The 24,742-nt window shown below is 41.5% G+C and overlaps 3 protein-coding genes and 1 non-coding gene across 4 annotated transcripts; 1 reads left to right on the top strand and 3 right to left on the bottom strand.

The window, feature by feature from the left end:
* Positions 1–1,698: 1,698 nt before the first annotated feature.
* On the bottom strand, positions 1,699–6,698 carry ranbp1 (RAN binding protein 1). The gene is made up of 6 exons (XM_069701673.1): positions 6,582–6,698; positions 5,171–5,304; positions 4,886–5,043; positions 3,646–3,774; positions 3,485–3,553; positions 1,699–2,935 (listed from the first exon to the last, which is right to left on the bottom strand). The coding sequence occupies exons 1-6, from the start codon at positions 6,594–6,596 to the stop codon at positions 2,784–2,786; spliced, it is 657 nt and encodes a 218-aa protein (XP_069557774.1). The 5' UTR covers positions 6,597–6,698; the 3' UTR covers positions 1,699–2,783.
* On the bottom strand, positions 3,122–3,250 carry LOC138622702 (small nucleolar RNA SNORA77). Its single transcript, XR_011311027.1, has one exon. It is a non-coding gene; the product is annotated as a small nucleolar RNA SNORA77 (small nucleolar RNA).
* Positions 6,699–8,065: 1,367 nt separating the features above from the next.
* On the top strand, positions 8,066–14,375 carry trmt2a (tRNA methyltransferase 2 homolog A). Its single transcript, XM_069701672.1, has 12 exons — positions 8,066–8,139; positions 8,690–9,340; positions 9,544–9,652; positions 10,069–10,250; positions 10,416–10,530; positions 10,641–10,756; positions 10,874–10,985; positions 11,350–11,472; positions 11,962–12,037; positions 12,701–12,817; positions 12,894–12,990; positions 13,124–14,375. Exons 2-12 carry the CDS (start codon positions 8,697–8,699, stop codon positions 13,263–13,265), a joined length of 1,833 nt encoding a protein of 610 aa, XP_069557773.1. The 5' UTR covers positions 8,066–8,139; positions 8,690–8,696; the 3' UTR covers positions 13,266–14,375.
* On the bottom strand, positions 13,622–24,008 carry dgcr8 (DGCR8 microprocessor complex subunit). The gene is made up of 14 exons (XM_069701671.1): positions 23,899–24,008; positions 22,584–23,542; positions 21,268–21,430; positions 20,050–20,192; positions 19,125–19,464; positions 18,821–19,018; positions 18,593–18,694; positions 18,265–18,363; positions 17,865–17,947; positions 17,636–17,736; positions 17,229–17,335; positions 16,915–17,042; positions 16,075–16,188; positions 13,622–15,652 (listed from the first exon to the last, which is right to left on the bottom strand). Exons 2-14 carry the CDS (start codon positions 23,268–23,270, stop codon positions 15,569–15,571), a joined length of 2,349 nt encoding a protein of 782 aa, XP_069557772.1. The 5' UTR covers positions 23,271–23,542; positions 23,899–24,008; the 3' UTR covers positions 13,622–15,568.
* Positions 24,009–24,742: the final 734 nt, after the last annotated feature.

The following is a 24,742-nucleotide window of genomic DNA, read 5'->3' as shown; positions in this document are numbered from 1 at the left end:
GCTTTAATATCAAATGACATCTCTTTTTAAAGTATCCATTTTTTTAAAAAAAATTTTCCTTCCCGTTTTTCCGATAAGCTCGTAGTTTGTTTTTCCCTGAGGGTCACAGCGTTAAAGCCGGTAGCTGTGGTTGAGCATGTTGCTTCTGTCGAGCATGGCCTCCCTTTTAAGGTCTCACCCAGCTGCCTTACCACGAAGACCGTACAACGAAGTCACAGAAGTCTATTTGAGTCATGTAACACTGAGAATAGTTTCTGTTGTAAGGATCTGGTATTCAGGTCTAGCGTTTTGGCAAATCCAATGGCTGGGAGCATCAGTGGAGCGGCAAACTGGAACACACTGAAATACCTGAATTGACCGTTAGCTGCTGAGTTACCTGGAAACACCCTCCTCCCCCCCCACCCCCCTTCCCATCCCGCCGTCTATCGTGACCCCCGTTTGACCACATATCAAAAATGCTATCGATGTCATTCCTCTTTAAGATGACTGCCATTAGTCCCGGGTTGTTTTTCTGGGATGGACATCACTGCAGGTCAGGGGCCATTCCTGACAGTCAGCAATGACTCTGTTCTGTCAGCCGCCAGCTGATTTTGTTTTCTGAAACTCATATAGAAAGTTCAATATGTATTAAAAAAAAATTATATATATATATATATAGAATATACTATAACTGTACATGCGTTCCTATTTTTGTGAAGAGGAAATATTTCCCAAATGAACCTGAGCAGAGTAAATAAAGTTTCCAAACTCTTTGAGTGAATCCGAATGATTCTTGTGAAGGCGATGACGAACACGTGTTCAAACAGCAGCACGCGGTGCCTTCAAAAACGTCAGCGACTTTTCCGGTTGTGAACAAACGCAGCGCAAGCACAGTGGTGTGCACGGAGGAGAGGGCTGCTTCAAATTTCGCGAGTAGATATTCCAAGTTCCATCGCTTGATCAACATCAGCACCCGAGTTGCAGGCGTGCCTACGACCGCTGTTACGGCGACATTTGCGAATGCAGTCTGCGACAGATGCCCTCAAAGAAGACGGCGACGAAGCTGCGAACCGCGTGAAGTGCTCCAAGAGGTTTTTCTGTTTCATCAGACGGCACAACATCACCTAACGTGTCAGTTCAGGACCACGACCGGGCGGGTTTTCTTTTCCTTCCATGGGGTTTTGCGCCATGAATTCTTCCCCCGGGGTGAGACCGTCAACACGGTTGTTCTCAGGGGAAAACCGTCGGGTAGAAACGACCTTCACTGTGCCGCAAAGGCAATTGTTTTCTCCTACGTGACAACACAGCCGGTTCCATACCCACAACAACGCGATCGTTGCTCCCCGCCGCCCTCAAACATCGGATTTATTTATTTATCATCTATTTGTTCCCCCCCCCCCAAAATGTAATATAAGAGTGTGTGTGCACTTTGCTCAAGTGTGAAATCGCAAATGCGCTCACATAAATGTTCACAAAACCCCAGGTAACAAAGGGGCCGAAGTAGACCAAACAACGTAGCAGGTAACGCTGAGTCATGAAGGTTATTGCTTCCCTCTGCTTTGTGCCAGTCACCGTGACGCACGACCCGAATAGTCTCGGTACCGTTCTACTGCACCTCATAAATTCATTTTTTTTTTTTTTTTTAGGCCACAGCTGGCATTGCAAGTCAAACAAGTACCTCTTAACAAGAAACGAGGGATTTCCTCATGAATGCAAATGTGGTCTTTGACAGCTTTTATTTGAAGTCGGATGAAACATTTCAAATCATTTGAGTGCAAATGAACAGCAACATTCCATCCGTAAACATGTATTTACAGATGCACTGGCACTTAGATGCACTTAAGAGGCAAGGTTAAGAACTCAATTAGTGGAAAGAAAAGGAGAGGGTGGTGAGCACACAGATCAGATAGGGCACACTCTGTTACATATACTCTACATGCTTTATATCTGGGAATGTTATGACCTACAGAAAACAAACTTGATTTCCCGGTGAGGAACTTAAGTCTGAGCATAGCTGCACCAAACTGATGAACCGTTTACTTTGGACTTTTAAGGTTTTCAGATATTTTAAAAGGAAAAGGAAAAAAAAAAAAAAAATTATTATTAGCGAAGTGCATCTGGTCTATCAGGCAGCGGTCAGCTGAAAGCCCCTCAACTGTCTGGAGTGGATTCCTCTTCGAGTCAGTTCAAAACAGAACTGATAAAAAAATACAGAACCAAGATTTTTCTATTTCTACAAGGCATCCACTGAGAAGTCTTCACCTCACCTGTTTCTCTTAACAGTGGAAGCATGGACAGTGGACAGGCTGAGATGCATCATTGGATTTTAGACTTCTAATGCACCTCCATAATAATGCCTGGTGGTCCCTGACCGTGTGCTGCTAACAAGCAGGCTACATTATCCTCTCTCCCTACAAACTCTGCTTCAGAATAACAAAAATAAAACCAAAAAAAAAAAAAGTACCCCAATGTGGGAATCATCACTATCACAAGCCTCTTTTCACAGTTTGTCAGAAGGAATATTGAACTGTAGATGACAAGGATGGAAAGCGTAGCATTCCGTGGTGCAAAGAGGGAAAGGGGAGGGAAGTCTTGTTTTTCATAAATCTTGTATATATTTATTTTTTTTTTTCCCCCCAAGTGGCATCAAGGACTTGTGATCTTGAGGCAAAACAGATAATAATAATAATAAAAAAAAAAACTAATAATATGCAAGTGTCCAAATTCAGTTCATTTAAGAGTCTATCGTAGAAAAAGAGGAAAAAACTGATAAATTGAAGATCAGCAGAGCAAGTTCTTGGTTTTCAATTCTTCTCCTCAGCTTTGACCGCCTTTCTCCCATCTTCTTTTTTCTCAGTCTCCTTTTTGTCCTCTTCCTCCTTTTCCTCTGACGCCTTGTCTTTTACCGACAGCTCCTCCAGCTTCTCTGCCACCTTGTTTGCGCCATCAGTGTTGCCTGTGGCAAAACAGTGAATTGTGCCGTCAGCTAAGAAAAACTACGAAAGTTTGAACTCCGCTGTTTGACTTTGGCCTGCATTTAGAGAAAATAGTCCCCCCCCCCCCCCAACATCTCTGTTGTAAGAATACTTCATCTTTTCATGCGGTCAAATTAAGAAGCAGTATCGACCTGTGAAAACTGAATTGTAATGTAGCAGAACATACTCGCACCAGCCTTTCAGAAAGCCAGTAAATCGGTACATTCTGCATGTTCATGTAGCAGACAGAAAAAGTCCGAGGCTGTAGTGTGCAGCAAAGAACAGAGTGTGTCTGCATACTCTTTAAAACTGTAATTACATGTAATGTCACCCGGAGTTTGAATTAGATTTAAAACCAGTTCAAACACATCAGTCAAACCTGATTAGAACATTGTTGGAGGGGGGTCTAAGAAATAATAAATATTGTCAAATTATTGTGTAAAATCGAATTGCAACTACTGCTGAATCAGTGCACATTTTAAACAGCACATTTTAGGAAGAAAAGGCCTTAAAGTGAAGGCTTCATGTACCTGTTCCCTCTAGATTTTTTCGGACCTCCTCCTTGCACTCGTCAAACTTCCCCTTGAACTTCTGAGCATCTGTGAGCAAAACATATATTATATAAAATCACATTTCAACAGGTTTGACCACCTTTAAGGTATAACAATGCATCAGATGTAAATATACTTACTTTCTGCGTTTAAAAAACGTATTGCCAGCAGTTCAGGTTTGGGGCATTCGTCGGCATAATCGGCTAGTGTGTTCCACACCCACGCTCGGTCGCTGCCGGCGTTGGGCTTCAGCTCCATCATGGGCATAACTGTAATTCACCAGAAGACGACGAGGTTAACATGAGGGTGATGTATGTTAGCATATTCACTGGACTGAATAAAAAAAGAAAAAAAAGAAGTCTAATCCAAACATTTTGATTCATTTGATGGCATTCCTGGTTTTCTTCCAAGAACCACGGGTCCCTCTATATTTACTACATTATGAGAAATATTAATCCTGTCATCAGTCCCTCCACCCAACTGTACTTGAATACAAATATTTAGGATGAAGCACGTATCGGGAGTAAAACCGCCACGGTTTGGGATGTAAAAACCGGAGACATGAACTGTTAAGGGGTAAAAAAAAAAAAAAAAAAAAGGCTGAGAACATTGTGTGAAGAGAGAAAAAACAAACTTGCCACAAGTCTTGAGGGTCGAGGCGGCATGCTCGTCTAGTAAAAGTTTATATAGATATTTGCTGTACATGATATTTGTATCTGCCTGAAAACTAAACAAACCAACATAAACCGCATAAAAGGAAATCAATAAAATGCAGGAGCTGAAATACACCAACGACACAAATAAAATGTTAATAACATTTTAACTTTAATTTTATAATGCAGGAGGGATGCAGTACGCCCCCCCACAAAACAAAAACAACAACACAATTGGTCACGACAACTCGCATAGCTGAATTATTTGAATCCCAAAACAGTGAATGTTGCCAAAACGTGAGGAGGTTGGATCTCTAAAAAAATAAAAAATAAAGACTTCTTAACGCTGGTGAGAGCAGAGATGAGAAGCTGCAACACTCAACCCCCCCACCTACAGTTCAGCGCTCACCACCGACACCACAGATTTCTGAGTTTTCTTTGCGGGTACACTGAAACGTGTAAACATCACGGGGGGGGGGGAGGACGACACGGTGGCTCAGCACTTACCTGATGTGCACACGTGGGAAAAAAATACAAGGTTTTGTAATAAAGAGAAGCCGCCTGCGGTTTAGATGCGTTTTGTTGAGACACTTTGCACATTGCAGTTTAGAAATTGTATTTGTTTTATTCCAGCCGGTTGCTAATTTGTTTTCTCTTTTTCAAATGATATTTATTGTCGTAATATTAAAAAAAAGCGATCAAATCAATATTCGTGAACTTGACTCACTATGATGATTGGCACAGATCTTCAAGGTTCGGTCTCTCCTCATCAGGAGGCGGATCGTGCCTTTCTCTTTGTGTTTCAGAAGCTTCACGTCACCCGTTCCTCTCTCCTTCCACTCTGGTGGGTCGTTCTCAGAAGCGAAACGATAAAGTTTAGCCCTCCTGGGGAACACAAGACGACATTATTAAAATGAATAGGTTCCCGCTGCCAGTGAAGACAACGCACCGAGTTCTTAAAATCGCAAAAAAAAAAAAAAAAAACAAGGGAGGTCCGTTTGAAGCAACTCACATTTTAAACAGCTCCTCCTCATCCTCTTCTAATGTTTTCACGTCCTGCTCAGGAAGAGACACGATGGGCTCAAAGTGGGGATCGTGATTGGAGTCCTCTGCGCTGTCTGCGGTGGTTTCGTGTTCTTCCTGCTCCTGAAAAGGAAAAAAAGCGACGATTAAGTAAACCGGCAGAAAAAACAACAACAACAACAACAACAATAAGATTCCACCGATTTGTTAAGTTAAAGCAACCGAGCGTTGCGGTGTCGGGTCGGGTCGATTCTTTAAATCCACTGGGACAATCTGACCAACGGGCCATGAATGCTTCAATAGAGGGATTTAAGAGCTCATTGGTATAGATAGCTTTTGTAGGGAGGGGAGAACCGGCAGAGCCTTTTGTAACGTCACCGCTGCCATCTGAGTATATATGAGCACAGTTCATGTGTACAAGGTGAAGTATTTACTAATACATCACTATTTTATTTATTTATTTTTTAAATCACATGAGGACAAAGATGTAATCTGACCTGTGTGAGTGACAAAAGTGTGAAAAGAGCCCAAAGTTATGAGAATAAACTGACCGGAAACGAGACTCTCTTTCTTTCTTTAAATGGGCAAACGTGATAATAATTCAGTATAATTACCATTATTAAAATTACAGGGTTTACCGGTCAGCTGTAATCTCAAAGTAATTATAACCCAGTAACGGCGTAATTTCTTAATTATAGTTACTGCCTCAAATAATTAAGACGGGTATATTAAAACAATATATATATATATATATATTATATGCTGACTTCAGCACAGTCTGTAAATAGTTGTTGAACTTTTATTTCCGAGAGACAACTCATTGTGAAGCTGGTTTCTGGAGGCCTTTCACCAGCAGCAGGCTAGTCGGGGAGCTAATCGCTGGGATTTGAACACCGGTTGTCGTGACCTAAAAAACAAAAACCCCCACAGCTGATTTGTTTTTTTTAAATTTGATGTTGTTTCGGGGGGGTTTAAATCGGCACTACGTTCAGTAAAACGTTTGTTTTCTGCCGATACGGTGCGGAGAGTCCACTGGCTCCGCGCAGCTAACATTAGCCCAACTGTTGTGCTGGGTAGACAAAAGGCAAAAAGAGGCGAGCTTAAACCTTTTATTTAAAAAAATAAAATGAATCTCGCACCGCCAGAAAAATAAATAAAAACACGCTTTCCGTCTTACAGCTAACGAAAACAAATCAATTAACCGGTCGCGAAAACGCGAGATCGTAAAGTCGGGGTGGGTTTGTTTTCTGACTCGCTGTTTTCCCCCTTTTTTTTTTTTTCCCCTCAAAAAAAAAAAAACTTTGACGAATTATAGCGCGTAAAAAACGCAACGTTTGTCACGAAATTCAGATTTCAAATCAAACAAAGCGCGTCGGATGACCCGGGAAGCGCGACCTCACCTTCGGGTCTGCCATATTAATGTAGATGTTTGTAGATGTTTGGAAGTAGTTTGATTCAAATCCCAAACTGGCCGCCGTCTCGCCCTCCGTTTCGCTCTCACTTCCTGCTGCAGCTTTTCGCGCGCCGAATTCGCTTACGTACGACGTCGCCCACATCCTGTCAGCGCGCGCACCGCCTCTCGGGGACTCCCGACTATATCAGTAAATTATAAATAATTTTTTTTTTTTTTTTAAAGTATTTACTTCAATAGAATTTTTATTTTATTTGAGTATATTTATTAGTATTTTTTTTTTTTTTTATTTTATTTTTTATAGCTACTTTTATATTTCTGCTCCATTTTAGAGGGAAATATTATTTAACAGCTTTACTTTTAAGATGGAAGATTTTGGGCTTCAAAAAAAAAAAAAAAAAAAAAAGCAGTCAGGGTCACATTACAGATGTCAAAGAGTTAAGGTAGGTAGGTAGGTATTTACTTTATTAATCCCCGAGGGGAATTTTTTTTCGCTACAGCAGCATACAGAAGCAATAAGATAATAATAGAAATAATAGAATAAAATACTAGAATATAATATAATAATAGAAAAGCAATTAAATAGCAGTAAAAAAATATAAATATAAAATGCACAGTTTATACAGTACATTATATATCTATATATATTATATACAAACAAACCAAGAACCCAGTCAACACATATATATATATATACAGTACAGTATATATCTATATATATTATATACAAAATTGTATCAGCTCCACGAAATAGTGGTGTTTTTTTTTTTCCCCTCTAAATTTTTCACATGGTTTCATTTCAATAAATGAGCCAATGTCACTAAAAAAAAAAAAAAAAAAGAAAGTATACAGATCCATTACAGATGTCTTATTTCCTCTCTTAGTAACCATCCAACGACCCTTCAGATTTATCTGCTGTCTCTGAATATAAAACTAAAATATGAAGTAGTTTAAACTAGCTCCATCTGGAACAGCTACAACAGTAAATTGCTGCTTACACTGATGCTTCAGTATCAATAATTTAATGATGTCATATAGACCCAACCGGGACTTCAATAATTTAACTATTTTGGTGCTAATACTTTTTCCACATATACACGAGTAGGGTTGTTGTTGTTTTTTATCATGCAGGACTTTTACTGGTAATGGATTATTTGTGATTGCTGTAGCACTTTAGTAAAGGATTTAAATGACTTCTTCCACCACTGGACCTCTTATCCCACTTTCATTTCCTGCATAATTCAGGCTACATTGCACAGTGCTGGGAGAAGTGTTCACATACTTTACTAATATAAAAGTATCGTTACAACAATGTAAAAAAAACAAAACTTTATTTCAACTAAAAGTCCTGCATGAAACATCACACACAGGGATTTTTTTTTCTTTTTTTCTCAAAAATAAAAACAAAAATAAAGTGTTGACGACGCTCGAGCCCTGAAACGACGCTACCACTTTAAGAAAGTTCAAAGTTCGTCCCGCACGTGGTTAAATCAACATGGAGACGTCCTGTTAGTGAAGTGGAGCTGAAAGTAAATCCAAGAAACCAGGTAAAAAATAAATTAAATAAATAAATAAATAAAATAAAATCGGATTTAATCGTCATTTACAGTCATAATATCGGTGACTGCTGCTGTTGTTTAGCGCGAAAGAAAACTGTAACGTGTCAGATGACCAAAAAAAAATAAAAATAAAATACGAACACGTTTCATTTTAACAACAAATGACGCAACTTCTGTAAATCTCACTGCAGCGTTTCGCCTGGTTTCACCAGGCATTAAACCCAACACCCGAGTCCTTAAAAGCAATTCATTATGTTATTTTATTATGTAAACGTTTCGGTTAATGTTTCTTTTCTTTCTTTTTTTTTCCCATTATCCGTGATTTGTTATGTAACAGCTGATTTGTCTGCTAAACCAATGGACTCATGCTTGTCCTCCTATTACATTGTTTAAATGTAAAAACGTTGTTTAAAAAAAGTCAAACAACAAAAACTAATGTCTGATAAAAATGCTGTTTAAGTCTTTTTTTTTTTTTTTAATCCAGATGTTTTCTCTCTGTATCAGTCTGCTAACTGGGCTGTTTGATTTGACCCTGCAGCAGAGTGATGGCAGATGTTAGTGGCAGCCCAGCGGCCATTGATCCACCCTCCAAGGAGGAGAAGCCCGACGACCTCCCCCAAGACTCCAAAAGCGATGCGGTCAAGTCTGACGTCCAGGCCGAAGGGGAGAGCGAGGCGGCCTCCGACCCCGGCATGTACCGCTACATCAAAGAGGACCTCTTCACCTCCGAGATCTACAAAGTGGAGATCAGGAATCTGCCCAAGTTCGTCGGCTTCAACGACCTGAAGAAGTTCCTGGCCAAACACAGCCTCAACCCGCACAAAATCAAGCTGCTCGGCAGGCAGACGTTCGCGTTCGTCACCTTCAAGAACGAGGAGGAGCGCGACAAGGCCATGAAGGTGGTGCACGGCGTGCAGTGGAAGGGCCAGGTGCTGAGCGTCAGGCTGGCCAAGCCCAAAGTGGATCCCATCCTGAGGAAGAGGAAGCAGCAGCAGGAGGAAGGAGAGGGCGCCGGAGGGCAGCCGCCGTCCAAGCGGTTGGAGGGCGATGGGGAGGAGGAGGAGGAGGAGGAGGAGCCGCTCGGCGTCCAGATAGCCAACGTGGTGACTCCCCTGTGGAACGTGCCTTACGAGGAGCAGCTGAAGAGGAAGGAGCAGGAGGTGGTGGCGGTTCTGCAGAGGCTGGCCAAGTAGGTGGTGTCGTCGCAGGTCTGGTGCATGCATCGTTACGGCGGGGATACCGGCTTTTAATTAGTATCTCTTCATGAAAGACGATATCATACTTAAAAAAAAACAACAACAACAACAAAACGTATGGAAGCTGCCGTCAGACGTTATTTTGTGCGCACACTCAAAAACATCCATCGGTTTTGACCGCAGTGTTTCTTTACAGAGAGATCGGCAGCACCAACAAAGCCATGCTGCCGTGGCTGTTTGCGCAGAAGGGGAAATACAACAACATGTGTTGTCCTCTGGAGGCAATTCGACCGTCTCCTGCGCAGGTATATTTCAATGAATCATTCGTTTGATTACTTCATTTGTCCACAAAAGGGAATTGTTTGTGCAGCTAGAAAAACAAGAAAAAAAAAACAAACAACAACAAAATTCAGAGTTCCTGAGAGTTCACGGTAAGAATTACATTTTTTTTTTTGAGGACTATTTTTTGCATTAACTCTCAACACTTTAAGTGTCTCCGGCTCTCAGCTCTTTCTCTGACTGCAGCTTTGATTCTGCGTCAGGACGGCACAGCTGTCCCCGCGGTTGCGCTTTGGTCGTTACGATTACTGCCGAGATCAACTAAATCGAATAGAAAACGGAGCACGCACAATTAAACAATGTCGTGATCGAATGCTTCGCGACATCGCGGTTGTTTTATCCCGTTTAAATGCTTTCGACCCCGTTTTGTGGATCACGGCAGACGGAGTACAGGAACAAGTGCGAGTTCCTGATCTCGAAGGGGGCGGACGGCGAGGATAAGACCATCGGGTTCCGCCTGGGGAAATACAAAGGCGGCTCCTGCGCTGTGGTGGGGCCGGCGGACACGTGCCACGTCTCGGCCGAGGCCAAGAGGGTGGTCGGCGAGTTTCAGAAGTTCATCAGGTATCACGACGAGGTCACGACAATCCACGACGTGTGGGGAGAACGGCTACTGTCTCGTACAGCATTTCCTCAGGGGGGGGGGGGGGGTCATAAAGATGTGAAAAATGAACACTTTTCTTTTCCGCGCCTCTATTTCAGTTGATCTCGGTTTTATTTCGCCAACAGGACGACGCCGTACTCCGTGTACAGTCCTGAGACGTACGAAGGACACTGGAAGCAGCTGACCGTACGCACTACGAGGACCAAACAAGCCATGGCGATGGTGTTCTTCAACCCACAGGTGACGAAACGTCGTCGGGTCAAACGATATCTGCCACAACAGCGTCCTATATTAGATTTCTCCCTTTTCACATCTGTTTTTTTTGTTTTGTTTTGTTCAATCACTCTTAGAAACTTGAAGAGGAGGAACTCGGCGCTTTAAAGAGCTCTATGAAGGAGTACTTCACCGAAGGAGAGGGGAAAGACAGCGGCATCATCTCTCTGTACTTTGTTAGAGAGGGTCAAAGGTGAAATTAAACACGACGCTCCACGCGTCGCAGTCGCTCAGCATTTGAACGACCGAAGGTCGTCAGAATAATCTCGACCGTTCAGCCAAACTCGTTTCCTTTTTGTTGGTTGTGAAGGACGTCTCCCAACATAGAGGACTTGCCCTGCGAGCTGGTGGCCGGAGAGAGCTGCATCCACGAGGAACTGCTGGGTCTAAAATTCCGGATATCTCCTCATTCCTTCTTCCAGGTGAGGAAGAGGAAGAGCTCGATTTACCCGAAAGGATTTCCACACACACACACAGCAGCAGCAGCAGCCTGGAAGTGACTGCTGGTTAACATGCAGCCTTAACGGGCCTCGTCTCAGTCACTACTTCATACTCGTCCCGTCGGAAGCAAAAAATATGCAAATAAGAACAGTTTTAATGGGAATTTGGCTTTATTAAAAAAAACAATTCATGCGACAGGAGGAGACAAGGAACCACATTTTAAAGGCATGACGCAAAATGCAAACGCTGCACAACACATCCCGTCCATCTTCCGGCGTAGACGTTGGCGTCTTGCCTCCCTAAGGCGGCAAAAGTGCGAACGGTGTGACGTGTGTTTCCTGCCAGGTGAATACAGGAGCTGCCGAGGTGCTGTACTCTGCTGTGGGGGAATGGGCCCAGCTGGACCAGGACAGCACCGTGCTGGACGTGTGCTGCGGGACCGGAACCATCGGCATCTCTCTGGCTCAGGTGACGTTTGTTGTTTGTATCAACCACCTGTAAATATGTTGTGATGATCAGAGCAGTCTTTATTCACGTAGAATCTGCCCAAGAGAGTAAACGCTTTGTTCTGGACGATCTGAGGAGTCACTATTAGATAGAAGTTTGCACATGTGAAGGGTTTTTCCGTCCTCCATCGACAACGTAATGCTAATATGACAAACAGTATGTTATGCACGTTTTAAAGTTGGATTATTTGTCTCTTTTGGCCACTTGAGGGCAGAAGAGCTCTGACATGTTATCATCTTTTATAAGTTTGCTGTCGCGAACATATCAGCAGCTTCCGACAGATGTTTTTTCCTGCAGTTTTGGTCTCGGCAGTTAGCGTCTAGCAGTTAATGGCAAAGTGAAATAAAACTATAACATGTTGCTCACCTGCATTCTCTTAAATATGAGAAGTTCTGGCAGGTTTTTTGATTGTAACTGTACATGTATATATTTTTTTAATTCTGTCTCCAGAGGGTAAAGAAGGTGATCGGGATCGAGCTGTGCCACGAAGCAGTGGAGGACGCCAAAGTCAACGCACAGCTCAACGGTGGGGCTTCAGATCGTATCACACGGCTGCTGACGATTCAGAGTCTGAAGTTGTATTCTTTTATGTGGAATACTAAAATAGGAAATGACACAGTAAAGTGCATTTACTCGAGTCCTGTGTTTAAGTATAATTTTGAGGTACTTTAATTTAGTATTTCCATTTGATGCAATGTTATACTTCCGCTACATTTATTTGAAGTTTTAGTTACTTATCAGATGAAGATTTGACAAGCTTTTAAAATACAACACCATGTTCACGGTTAAAGTGGAAATCAGGGTGTAGTTGGGGGTCCCCTTTCAGATGCCTATACGTTGTTAACCCTCTAAAATTTCTCACATTTTCGTTTTTAATACATATTCAAATGATTTAACATCCCAATAAAAATCTTAAGATCAGAGAAAACGTCCAAAAACGTAACAGATTTGATGACCACTCAGATTTATCTGCCGTCTCTGTACATAAAGTAGTTTAAATTAGCTCCACCTGCAGCTACAACAGTAACATGCTGCTAACACACTGATGCTTCACTATTAATAATCTAATGTCATTCAGAAGGAAAAAAAACAGGACCTCTTAACACTTAACTACCAAAAAATGTGCTGCATGTTTTTTTTTTCTCCCCCCTATCGGTTCCTTAAAATTTTTTGTCTTTGCATGCACAAGGTCTGAGTAACGTCGAGTTTCACTGTGGAAAAGCTGAGGACGTGTTCCCCAACGTCCTCAATGCTCTCGTGTCGCCCAACGTCACCGCCATAGTGGATCCGCCGAGGGCCGGCCTACGTGAGTACGCAACGACCAGAGCGTAAAATCCTTTTGAGATCGGTGACACTGAGAGACCTGTCTTTTGATTGAACAGACTCCAAGGTGATACTCGCCATCAGGAGAGCACAGCATCTGAAGAGGCTGGTTTACGTGGCCTGTAACGCCAAAGCAGCCATGACCAACTTCATCGAGTGAGTAATAAATGTTTTATTTGGATGTTTTTAGCCGACGTTACAAAACGGAAAAATACTGGCTATTTAAAATAAAAAAAAAATAAAAAAAAATTTGATTTAGTATGGTGAAAAGTTTTTTTTCTGTCTCCAGTCTGTGCAGAGCTCCATCCAACAGAGTGCACGGAGCCCCGTTCCGCCCGGTGCGAGCCATGGCCGTGGACCTGTTCCCCCAGACCATGCACATGGAGATAATTCTGCTGCTGGAGAGAGTGGACTATGACTCCCAGCAGTAAGAGACGGGTTCTCACCTTTCCATAACACGCAGTCCTCCAAGGAGCCATGGGAAAAAAAAAAAAAATCTATGTTGTTCTTTCCTGTCATTTAAGGTAGTTGTTACAAGGCTTTAAAAGATCAGTTGATAGAAACAGTTGTTTCATCATCATATTTCAAAATGTATTTGATCTAACTTTGCAGAACCTTTTTTTCACTTCTAATCCGAGTAGCTTTTCATTTAAAAATTCCAACTGTTATGAAGAATAATATTGCAAAAGTGGTCAAATAGCATTACATATTAAAATGCCAGCTCGGTTTAACGTGTCTGCTTCTATCCATGTTTGATCTACTGCTAAATAAAACAAAGCCCTTCTAGTCATTAGTCAAGACATTTTATTTTGCATAACAAATATCACTGAAGTCATGGTGAGCTCCATCAGGTTGCGATACATACTTCATTTTCTAGGCAGCAACATCTTCAAACGATTCATTGGTACAACTCAACAGCAACACGTAAAAGCGGTTATTATTGTTGTTTTTTTTCCTCTTCTCACACGGACACACACTTGGCAAGACAAACACACACATACAGAGGAGGAGGAGGAGGAGGGGGGCACATTCTTAAAGCGATCTGCACTATCTCGAGCTTCGGTTGAACTGTGACGTGTCCTCGTGTGTGTGTGTGTGTGTGTGTGTTCTGTAGAAAAAAAGCACAGGCCAAATACTTAATAGAGAATGCACAGCAGTTTCTATTTTGTTCCAGCAAGTGATGCGTCTATGTATTTTTCCCTTGTTACTGGCTCTACTGTACAGTTCGCAGCAACATTAAAGTATTCTATAAAATGCATAAGACTGTATGTAAGCTTTGGTATACAGTTTTCATCAGCTTGTGTTGGACTAAACGACTCGAGCGCATTTTATTTTTTTGTTCATATCCAACAAAATGTTTTTTTTTTGAGAAATATATTCTACTTGTGGTCAGACGGTGTCACGTTGATGGTACACAAAATACACAATCCGTTGAGACGAGTCTTAAAAATCTGCACATGCTGTAGGCGTAGCTCCCCTACGTTATGATGTCTTCGTTAAAAATACTATTTGCCTGAACAATAAATGCTTTATCAAGTAAATGGGGCTTGGTCTTTCCACTTCCTGCTGAAGGGTGCTTTAGGTCCAATGCACTGTGTATATACTCTGAGCCCTTCATGAAATGGAGGAACTAAGGCAACATGATTTTTTTTTTTTTTTTTTTTAAAGGGCACCAAAAATAAAAATAAACAAGCATTTCTAGGTGGTTGGTGTGTATGGCATTAGTATACTAATAAAAAAACAAAACAAGTGAGATCTAATAGCATAAAAGAAAAAAAGCATTCACCTACGTATTACAGTGCTCTATGGCCCTGTGCTCGGGTTTACTGCAGTATCGGCATGGAGAGCAGGACGTCCGTTTCTTGTTTTACCAAAGCAAATGAAAAAGGCAACGAGACTTACTCGATACCAAAAAAAAAAAAAAAAAAAAAAAAAAAAGTCACCCCAAAAGCAGTTTTTCTTGTACCAACAAGTCAGTCGAGAGAGAGAAAAAAAAAGAATCTTGACAGGACACGTGTGCATAACAATAGTTCTGAATAGTGATCACTTCACAACGCATGTTCTTATCGTGCAAACCAAGACAGCAACTGTCCATTCTGAAGGATGAACAAAACGGCATAATAATTGTATTCGTTACCCAAAATATCCATAACACCTACCACTTAAAAAGTACCCAATAAACAAGGAACTTTGTTTCCCAATTAAAAGAATATGGTATAAATACAAGTAAGTAGTAGTCCCTTTCAAATACTGTAAGCACAAACAAAATGTAACGGGTGCTGGTACTGTTAAGATTGCAACTGCTAAAAAAAACAAAAAAAAACAACAAAACAAAAAACAAACTTCAAAACAAAACCAATGTATGCAGTGGTGTTTGCGGTTTAAAGAGGCATGCATTTTTTTTTTTTTTTGTATTCTGATGTGGTTCTTATGTTCACTTCTCTGCACCGTGGGGGTGGAGGGTGGGGGGGGGGGAGTTTATTTTCCTAGTGCCATAGCGAGAGGTAGACGATGTTTGCTCTACGGTCTGTTCGTGCATTCAGTCCTACCTTTTTACATCTACCAGCTGAACCAAGAAAACGTAGGTGAAGGAGGCAAAAGCAGTTCTAACGACCTGGTCCGAGTTGTTACTCTATTGCCGTATGATCTCGTATGATGCATAATTAAGTGATGGATGGTGGTGTCTGACAGTGACTGGGTTTCAGTGCTGTGGTTCGTCAGTGATTCGGAGACTTTAAACGTCGACAGTGCAGAGCGGTTCGCTCCCCGGCTGAGCAGACTCCATTATGGTCATCTTGGGTTTCTTCCTTGTTTCCTCCTGGTGTAGAAATACAATGAAATAACCACAACGTGTGCAGCGTGTTAAGAAAGGAAAAACTCTATTCGGAAATACAGTGGTGTGAAAAATGAACTGCAACAGGAACGGTCTCTGAACTTTTTGATTGGACCTCATACGGTGAGTCAGCATTTTAACACATTTCCGGCATGGGTTGAGTCAAAAGTAGGGCAGGCTCATCATTAACATAATTAGCAACACCGGTTGGTTTCCTACTTTTATAATTCAAAAAGTCTGCTGTAGAAAGTCAGGAAGCTGTTACTTTAATCTTATTCATGTTTGAAAGCAATTACAAATGACAGAAAGTATAAACTGGATAAATGTTAAGCTCTCGTTAGAAGTAAAAGTCCATTAAATCTCACTAACTTTTCTGCACTCTATAAAATAAAAGAAGCGATTATTACCCTCTGTGTGGCCAGTTTCTTCATTTCTTCTTGCAGTTTGTTCAAGATGTGAAGGTTTGGCTTGTTCTTTTTGGCATACTGCTGGAGCTCGATCACACTCTTGTCTGAGCTCTCCTGAAAAAGATCAGTTTGTTCAGTACTCGTACAATACTGGATCTAAAATACTTTCAAAAATAAATAAATCAGATTTGCAAAAGTCTTCGGGAGAAGGAAAGCCACTGAAAACTTTTAGATCTCAAGAATACAAATAATGGATTTTGGTGAGTGACACTGATGTAAACATACCAGTGTTACATCTAAACGGTATTTTCACATCTGACTTGTTTGTTCTGGACCTTCCAACTTTTCAGTTGGGTCCAAACCAAAAATAGCAGGTGTGAAAGGTGTCTCAAACTACGGCCCGGTCCAAAGAACCAAGCTTTGGTGGTCTGGTTCGTTTGCAGTGTGAAAAAACTTTTTTGATGGTTAAGACCATTTTACAGGAAGTTGAGAAAAGCTATTGTCAAACATTGGAAAAAGAATAGGAAGAGAATTAAAAGTGAGCCACGTGAAATCAAATGTATACAAAGTTTTTTTAACCTTGGTTCGGACTATGAGGATTGAAAACGCACTTAAAATGCCTTTTGTGGAAGCTGTGACTACAATAAAAGAGGCTGAAAACACCAGACCAAGTGTTGGGGGAAAAAGCATTTTGTGAGCTGGAAAGCAAATTTCTACAATTATCAAAACTAGAATTAAGCTCTTAAGATATTTTTTTCCCTTCACTTCAATTTTCTTAAGAAAACCAAAGCTTTCCACGAGCGCAGAAGCTTTCCAGCAGGTGCTGCTGAGGACATTTACCTTCTTGACCATCTTATTGCTCTCTCTGCCGTACATGCGCAGCAGAGAGCCCCAGTTCTTGACGTGGGGGTGAAGCATCTGCAAAATCTTCTGCGATGCTAGCTGTTTGCCAACCCTCTTGTTCTTGCCTGGAGACAAAGATGACAAACGGCCAAAACCTGTCACTGTAAGCCACATGTATCTTAGTTTGTAAAAAAATAAAAATAAAATACCCCTCTTCATAAACATTAAAAAAAAAAAAAATACCCGAAATATGCATTTTACTCAAAATACTGTAATATGCAAGCATGTAAGTGTTTACATTGTCTACTTACACCAGCCACGCACAGTATGTTTCCCACATGTCATCACATATTCACTCTTCTGGTTTTTCCCCGGGATCACCTCAAACTTAATGCTGGTGTCCCCCATTCCGTGGTTTCTGCGACGAAGAACAAACAGTTGGTTTCACACAAACATCTGAAAGCTGACACACTTCCCGGTCGTCCTGGGCAACTATGAGAGAACGGCTGACTTAAGTGGCAGCAAGAGCAGCTTGGAATTGAGGACGGGCTCCATCGTGTCACTTCACTGTAATTTAATATGCACACAGTTGTCACACTTGTTGTCGTACAGATGGACATATTGATAATTTAAAAAAAAAAAAAAAAACCTTGACAGTAAACTACAACAATACAAACAAATCTACACAAATGATGAATCACATCAACTCGTCTCTCACCTTTTAAGGCACTCATGAAGAATCTGATATGGCGAAAGTAGTCCTGCTTTGTTGGTCAGCTCATACACTCTTGAGTCTTCTATACTGATATGATTAAAATACTGTGGGACAGAGGACATTATTTAACACAACAGTGAGAACACTCAAACATGTTTTTTTACATTGACTCGTGCCTTCAGTATTTGGGATTCATACTTAAACTTTATCTCACTCTACTGCACTTCAGTACCTCCAGTTCGTCGCCCTCTACAGGTTTCTCCTCCGAGGTCTGCTTCACAAAGTCAGGGATGAGGATTTCCAGTGTGGCTCGAGCTGCAAGAGGACAAAACTATTACAGCAGGTGAATGTACCATTGCAAACATTTACCATACTGCATGGTGTGATCTGTAATCTACTGCAGGGAGATGCTGCAAAGATAAAAAAAAAAAAGCCATCAAGTTGATTTGATTGCTTTAAGATTTAAGACCGTGATATTCAGACCAAAATACACCCAAATTATGAGGATTTCAAAATTCCTTTGTTTATTTTTAATCCACTGACAGAAGCACTCTGGGCTCATACAGTGTATATTCAGCTGTCACATACACCAAACTATCACAATGCTAAGTACTATAAATAAAACAAATTACCAGCTTTATTCTTGGCAAGTTTTTTACTGCTTGCAGTTCCTGTGCCGTACGTTACTCCGTCTATAATGACCGACGCGCCAAAGGGTTCACTTGGGTTCTCTGTGGGAAACAGAAATTCACGTTCAATCAACCAGAACCTTTAATTCATCAGGTGTAACAGCAACTAGGGATAGAGGGATAACGGCATAGTGAACACTAGATTTAAACATCACAGTATGTAGCAGAGACATCATGCAAACCCACAGGTTTTTACCCTAAATAACACTTTATTCATGATATGGCAAAAGTGAAAAGAATAACACATGACTTGAAATGTTTTGAAACTTACCACATTCAAAAAAGTTGTAAACAGGTCGAACTTTGAGGACACGTTGCATATATTCATGCAAGATGCAAACTTCAGACTTTCCGTTAGGATTGATCACAAATTCTGTTGAAATAGAAATATTTAATAACATCGACAAACCAACACTTTTAAAAGAACAAGTTTAGCTATGATAGTGCAGACATATGAATTGTATGAAACTCGCACAGTCCGAGTCTCTGCAACCGGTACCTTTCTTGGTGGGAGCATCTTGGACTGACAGCGTGATGAGTTTCTGGTTGGCAGGCAGGATGGGTCTCTCCGACTCTGCCTGCTTCCTCTTCATGTCTCTGTTGAACTGCCTTCGCTCGGCCCAGGTGCGGAACTTCTTGACAGTGACTTGTTCAAAGTCAAAGCATTTCTCCAGGTACACGCGGAAATCTTCAAGTTCTGCAAGGAAGTTTCATAAAGTAAGGGAATGTGTTTTATGGCAGCAAAAAAAAATAAAAAAAAATAAAAGCACAACAATAACCTTTCAAAAATAAAAAACCCGTACCTATGGACTCATCCTTGCACACCTCCACTTTGGCCTTGACCTGTCCTAAGGCTCCTTGAGCGAACTCCCAGTGCTGAGGCTCTTTAGTCGGCAGGCTGTTGACAACGGCAGTCTCTCCGTCCGGGACACCGTCAGTGAGGCTGGGCGTGGGGACGGCGTCCTGATCCTCAGCTGCAGCGTCCGACGTGCTCGCTTTCTCGTCACCGTTGGCCTCCTCAACGGGCTTGACGGGAGACTGCACTGCGATAGGCGTCACCTCCCCGTTCAGCTCCTTTTCCTCCTGATCCTTCATTTTCTTGTAGTGTAGGCAAGGGATGCTGCTGGTCGGTGGGTCATGTTTCTGTGTGGAAGAAGACAACCAAGAATTGTAACAAAACATGTCAACACACAGCTGACTTCATCCTGACTTTCAATGTCAAGTTTTTCCAGTTGATGTTTTTTTTTTGTTCAGTTGTAAAATGTTTCTAACTTTTGCCACTACATTTTTTAAAATTTGTATTATTATAAATGTGCTGGCAAATCAAACCTTTGTTTTTACAAGAAGCCTTTTGATCGATTTGGCAGGGTTGTCTTTCCCACACAAGAGTTAACCCCTTTAAATCACCTGATTCAGGACACACATGTCCGATGTAATTCCACATTATCTTCATCAAAAAAAAAAATCATTTAAAAGTGTTTTTTTTTTTTTTTAAAGTGGATGACTTCTGTATAAATAAGTAATAAACAGTTGCTGAACACTGAGCAGCACCAACGACTGTCGTCCACCTAAACCAGACAACATCTGTGACGAACTACACTGTTTACAGATCCGACACAGACGGACGGCAAACTAATAACGTGATCAAAAGAGCTGCACAAAGTTTTACTTACTGTTCCATATGTGCATGATAAGATATGTAGACGTGAAAATTGTGCTCCATCTTACCCTAATACTGCCAGTACCGAGGAAGTAGGGTCTGGACCAGGTCACCACTCTGGTCTCTCTGTGCAGGTAGACTGGAATGCCTGAGTTGTGGAATGTCATGATCCATCCGTCGGGCAGAGGCTCAGTGGGTGGACGCCCCCGACCTGCCACATAGGAAAGAAAATGTACACATAAATACAGTACTGTATGTGGTGAATCTTACGTGATGCTCCTGGATGTGTGCTTAGTCAAGAGAGAGGCTAACAGTTTGAATTTAGAGTTTAGTTTGGCAATGAAACTCCGGGCAGGTGATATTAGGACCAAATAAGGAGGTAAAGCTACTCGGTATCAAGTTTTTTTTTCACCTAACTGTTTGATGTAAACATTAGAGCTGGGTTTCTGGAGGGCTTAGGTGCTGTAGGAGCAGTGGGCGGTTATTTTACTAAAATCTTTGCATGTTCACATAATTTTGGACTTTTATAATTACACTGTTTATCTAGATCACCAAACATTGGTATGCATCGGTAACAGCTCACAATGAAGCTACAGTGGCTTAGGTGCTGTTAGAAACACGTGGGTGTTGCATCTAAGTGTTACAATGGGAAACAACACTGGTGACCCAGTTTAGAGGGTACAGACTTCACACCTACTTCTGCATCTTAGAGTTTAAGTAACAAACCTTAAACGATGATTTGATTAATGATCTGGAGAGTTTTGATCTCACCACAGTGAAGAAGTGGGGACACTTTTAAGACTCAAATGATTACTGCTTACACATTTTGAATTTATGGTAATGTAAATTTCCCCACTGCGGGACTAATAAAGGATTATCTTATTTTAAACCAGTCTTTGTTCAGTGGGTCCTTGCATGTACTGTTTTACATGTGAAAGATGGCCGTCTGCATGTGCTTTTCAATTGTCATACTATTTTAGAGGACTGAAAACAGAACCGAGGGCTAGTTGGTTGTACTGATCTTTCCGCTTCTGCCAACCAATTTCTCCTGAATTGCAATCTACACAAGTTACCCATAAAATTGTATAACACACACACACACAGTAATATCTCATAATTTGTGTCAGTTCATTGGAAAAATACACTGAACAGATGAAACAAATATGGAACACATAGAGCATCAGTTAAACTATCATATGGCATTGTGGCCCGTAGTGCTGAAACCACACTCAACTGTCCATTCAGTGACAGCACCAAACCCTGAAACAGACAGATCAACCACTCACTCTTCAGGACAGTCTTAATTTTGGTCATCATGGGCTGAACACCTCCTTCACCATCTGAGTGATGATCACTCTCCCCACCAAATTTGTCCTCTGCCGTGCGCATCTTCTTCGGGACTGGCATGCCCTCCTCCAGCAGGGCGTCAACATCGTTGTCGAACTCCTCCTGGAAGAGTCAGTGGTTAACGCCGACAGACAACGATGGGTGACCACTTTAAGGGGGTTTTGAATGCTTTGCCTGAGAAGAAACTTGGAACTGATGAGAATCCATAAACTGAATGATTGGTGGAAGCATAAAAAGCCTTAAAAATGAAAAAGTAGTTCCACTTTGGGGCATAAAATTGAATGACAAATTCAAGACACATTTTGTGCAGACTTGACCCCCTCCATTATTATTACAACTGATGACACGTGGGGTCAAAAGGAAATTCAACATTTAATAGGAGAAATCAAAAATGGCACTGACCTCTTGCAGCTTTCGCACTTCTCATTTTGAGTAATAAAAAACAAATAAAGAAAATCAACACATTCATTTAAATGTATGTTGCCTAAAGGTAAATATTTGATTGTGACTTAACCAGGCTTGGTGATTGAGCCAGAAAAGGTCTCCAGTGATGCAATGTCAAATCAGTAAGTTTTCTAGTCTTTTGATTTGCTTTTTGTGGCTCAATGAATCAGTCAAAGTTTTATTTACTCATTACTACGCACTTCTACATTGTTTTTCTCCTTCAATTCATTGCTTGCTTGTTTACACCATTTTTAGCATAGCAAATAGCATCAAAACAAATGCACAACTCACCCCGTTTTTAATGCAAATGTTGCAACTGTCAGTCGCTCTACTATTGGCATCAAGGACGTCCACAAAACATTGTTTTGTACGCAACATTTGAAACTATTTGGAAGTCCACGGCCACCACCTGCCTTAATCTGGGCTTCAGTTAGGCTGCTTTTCCACCAACAACTGCACTTTGTTAATAAAAATGTCCAAACCAAAATGGGTTTGTTTCAGGTATTAGTGATAGCAGATGATGCAGTAAACTTAAGTACTACATTTTGAGTTATCAGTAAGATTATAACATAGGAGAAACCTACAATGTGAGTGTCATGAGAGCTCAAATCATTTTCTCTTCAATCTAAAGCAAAATTTGAGGTGTCAGGGGAAGCTGTGCTATGACAAAGTGCCAATAATTCCCACTTTTGTATGGGCGGTACTGTGTGGGCTGCATTAAGCCTACATTATGTCCGTTTGACAATAAAGAAGGACTTGGATGCGCATCTGATACAGAGAATGGATACTGAAGACATAAAAGCAGACGTACCTCATAGGAGTAACCCGCAGTCTCGTCATCTGCTTGCTCCTGCTGAACTATGACCTCAGACTTAAAGCCGCCATGCTCGCCATCATCATGATCCAGGAAGTTCTCGTAGAAGTCATCCAACTCATCCAGGACAGCGAACTCTACCTTGTTTTCCTGGTCTGCCTCATTCTCATCTGACCTTCTGCCTGCAGCGTTTCCTGCACCAGAACCACCTTCAGCTGCCTCTCGCTCACTAGTTGGGTCATGCAACTCACCATTGACGCCGTCTAAGCCGTCATCACTCCCTGCCTCCTGCCCTTCGCGCGAATACGAAACCTTCCTGTCTTTGCTATTGCTGCTTTCAGTGAAGCTTACGCGTATCTTAACATCTCTGAGCAGTTTGAGGTCGGGCAGAAACTTTGTGACCGGGGGAGCGTGGCGGGCTGTTCTGGGGCACGGTGGGTTGGGATTGGCCTCATCTGCGAGGTCGCTACAGAAAGTTATTGAGCCCTTGCTGAGGGTCTGCTGTGTGTCGGCTTCCCCGTCCCCTGGGGTGTATGTGTATCCATCACCACCAGAGCTAACGTCCATTACCTCTGCGTCACTGGACGTTTGCAGGGGAGGTGGTGGAGGTGCTCTGCCCTCGTCTTGGCCAAAATCATCAGGTGGCTCCAAGGGGAGAGGGGGTAGAACATCATCTATCTCCATTTCCTCTAAATTACGAACTTATATAGACTTGATAATTGATTTAAATCTGACTTGTCGAGAGACTCTCTTCTTATCTAAACCCAGAATACATGCAGAAGCACATCCCTGTATAGACCACGTACCAGAGGTGAATATGCTAAGCTGACTACATTGTTCTTTTCATTAATGTAGACAGCTTTCAGAATCACTGTCTCAATTATTGGAAATCACAATGCATTCAGCTTAATATGGGATCTAGGCACTGATCATCCTCCACTGCGATCTTCTGGGAGCTAGAAAAAAAAAGGGACCGGTGAGAATAATGTCAGATAATACAACTTGACGACCAATCGAGCTGATGACACGATATTTAACGCGTAATTAGCTACTATAATGTGACTGCGAGGAATTAACGGGTCCTTTGGTTTGTGGGCATGATTAACGTTTATCCAAGTCTTAAAAAAAAACAACAAAAGCATGGTAAAATAAAATGGGGAACGACCCCCATTTAGCGCATCTGTTCAGCTGCACACAGGGCCCCAGACAACGCTAGTATCAATGCTAATGTGCTAACATGCCACCATCCGCGTCCGAAGTAAAGGCCAACTGGCCACGAAACAATTAGTTACTGGATTACGGAAGTACTCACAGATAATTACGACGCAGGTGTCTCCTCTTGGGCGCCTAACTACCTTTCTAAAACTATTTTATTCTCGACGCGCCGCCACACGGTCTCATACGCATCCCCGCCATCTTGAAGAAAAGCACAGCGGCGAAACTGCTTGAGCCCCGCCCTCCAGTACCGGCTTTTTGATGATTGATTGGTTGGCGAGCCAATCACTAACATCCTTCTACAACCGCTGCCGCTTTTAATTCAACCAATCAACATGTGTACATGGAAGCGATGGACGATTTCACAGTTGACTACAAATTTTGTGTGACTGTTTTGTTTATTTTTATTTGTCATATAATTAGATTTTTAATTACTATATAAGACAAAACTAAGTATGCCATTTAAAAAAAAAATGTTTTTAAAGGATCTTGAATTTAAATATATATATATTTCCGTTATTTATACACCAGGTTTACTCAATTGGAAAGAGCAGCATGGTCTCCGACTCTGTAATATTGTGTGCTGCTAAATTATCTAGGTATATGGGAGTGAATCATGCCAACAAGATGTCTGTACTTTCTCTGAAAGTAAAGAGTCTGACTGGCTTGTACACAGCAGATGTAAACTTGTAAGTGTCAAGTAAATAAATAGAATATAAGGTACACCTTGAAGGAGGCAATATCCCAACTGGCCGGTTGGGGTCACTGTTCGCAAATGGATGTAGGTAAACCTAAATACACAGCAGCATAAAAGCAAAGTGCAGGGAATACAGCGGGGACACTTCTTACACAAAGTATTAAAACGTGTAATGAGATTTCAAACAAACTGAGATAAATTATGTGTTTGACTTGTCATAGCTTTTAAAGCACGGGTCTAACTA

This window comes from Brachyistius frenatus, unplaced genomic scaffold (assembly GCF_029030835.1).
Source record: "Brachyistius frenatus isolate BFR_SWC_R1_liver_20210118 unplaced genomic scaffold, ASM2903083v1 Contig_37, whole genome shotgun sequence".
Lineage (NCBI taxonomy): Eukaryota > Metazoa > Chordata > Actinopteri > Embiotocidae > Brachyistius > Brachyistius frenatus.
Note: the sequence above shows the minus strand (reverse complement) of the source record. Positions and strands in the feature narration are given on the sequence as shown.

Excerpts from the sequence above, each read along its gene's own strand:
- ranbp1 (XM_069701673.1), bottom strand. Across the intron at positions 3,775-4,885 it reads GATCTGTGCCAATCATCATA|TTATGCCCATGATGGAGCTG; the intron begins GTGAGTCAAGTT and ends GGTGAATTACAG. Across the intron at positions 2,936-3,484 it reads AAAAAATCTAGAGGGAACAG|GCAACACTGATGGCGCAAAC; the intron begins GTACATGAAGCC and ends GTTTTGCCACAG.
- trmt2a (XM_069701672.1), top strand. The coding sequence starts at position 8,697 with ATGGCAGATGTTAGTGGCAGCCCAGCGGCCATTGATCCACCCTCCAAG. Across the intron at positions 10,251-10,415 it reads GAGTTTCAGAAGTTCATCAG|GACGACGCCGTACTCCGTGT; the intron begins GTATCACGACGA and ends TTTCGCCAACAG. Across the intron at positions 10,531-10,640 it reads TGGTGTTCTTCAACCCACAG|AAACTTGAAGAGGAGGAACT; the intron begins GTGACGAAACGT and ends AATCACTCTTAG.
- dgcr8 (XM_069701671.1), bottom strand. The coding sequence starts at position 23,270 with ATGGAGATAGATGATGTTCTACCCCCTCTCCCCTTGGAGCCACCTGAT. Across the intron at positions 21,431-22,583 it reads CTGCGGGTTACTCCTATGAG|GAGGAGTTCGACAACGATGT; the intron begins GTACGTCTGCTT and ends TGACTCTTCCAG. Across the intron at positions 15,653-16,074 it reads AGAAACTGGCCACACAGAGG|GAGGAAACAAGGAAGAAACC; the intron begins GTAATAATCGCT and ends TTTCTACACCAG.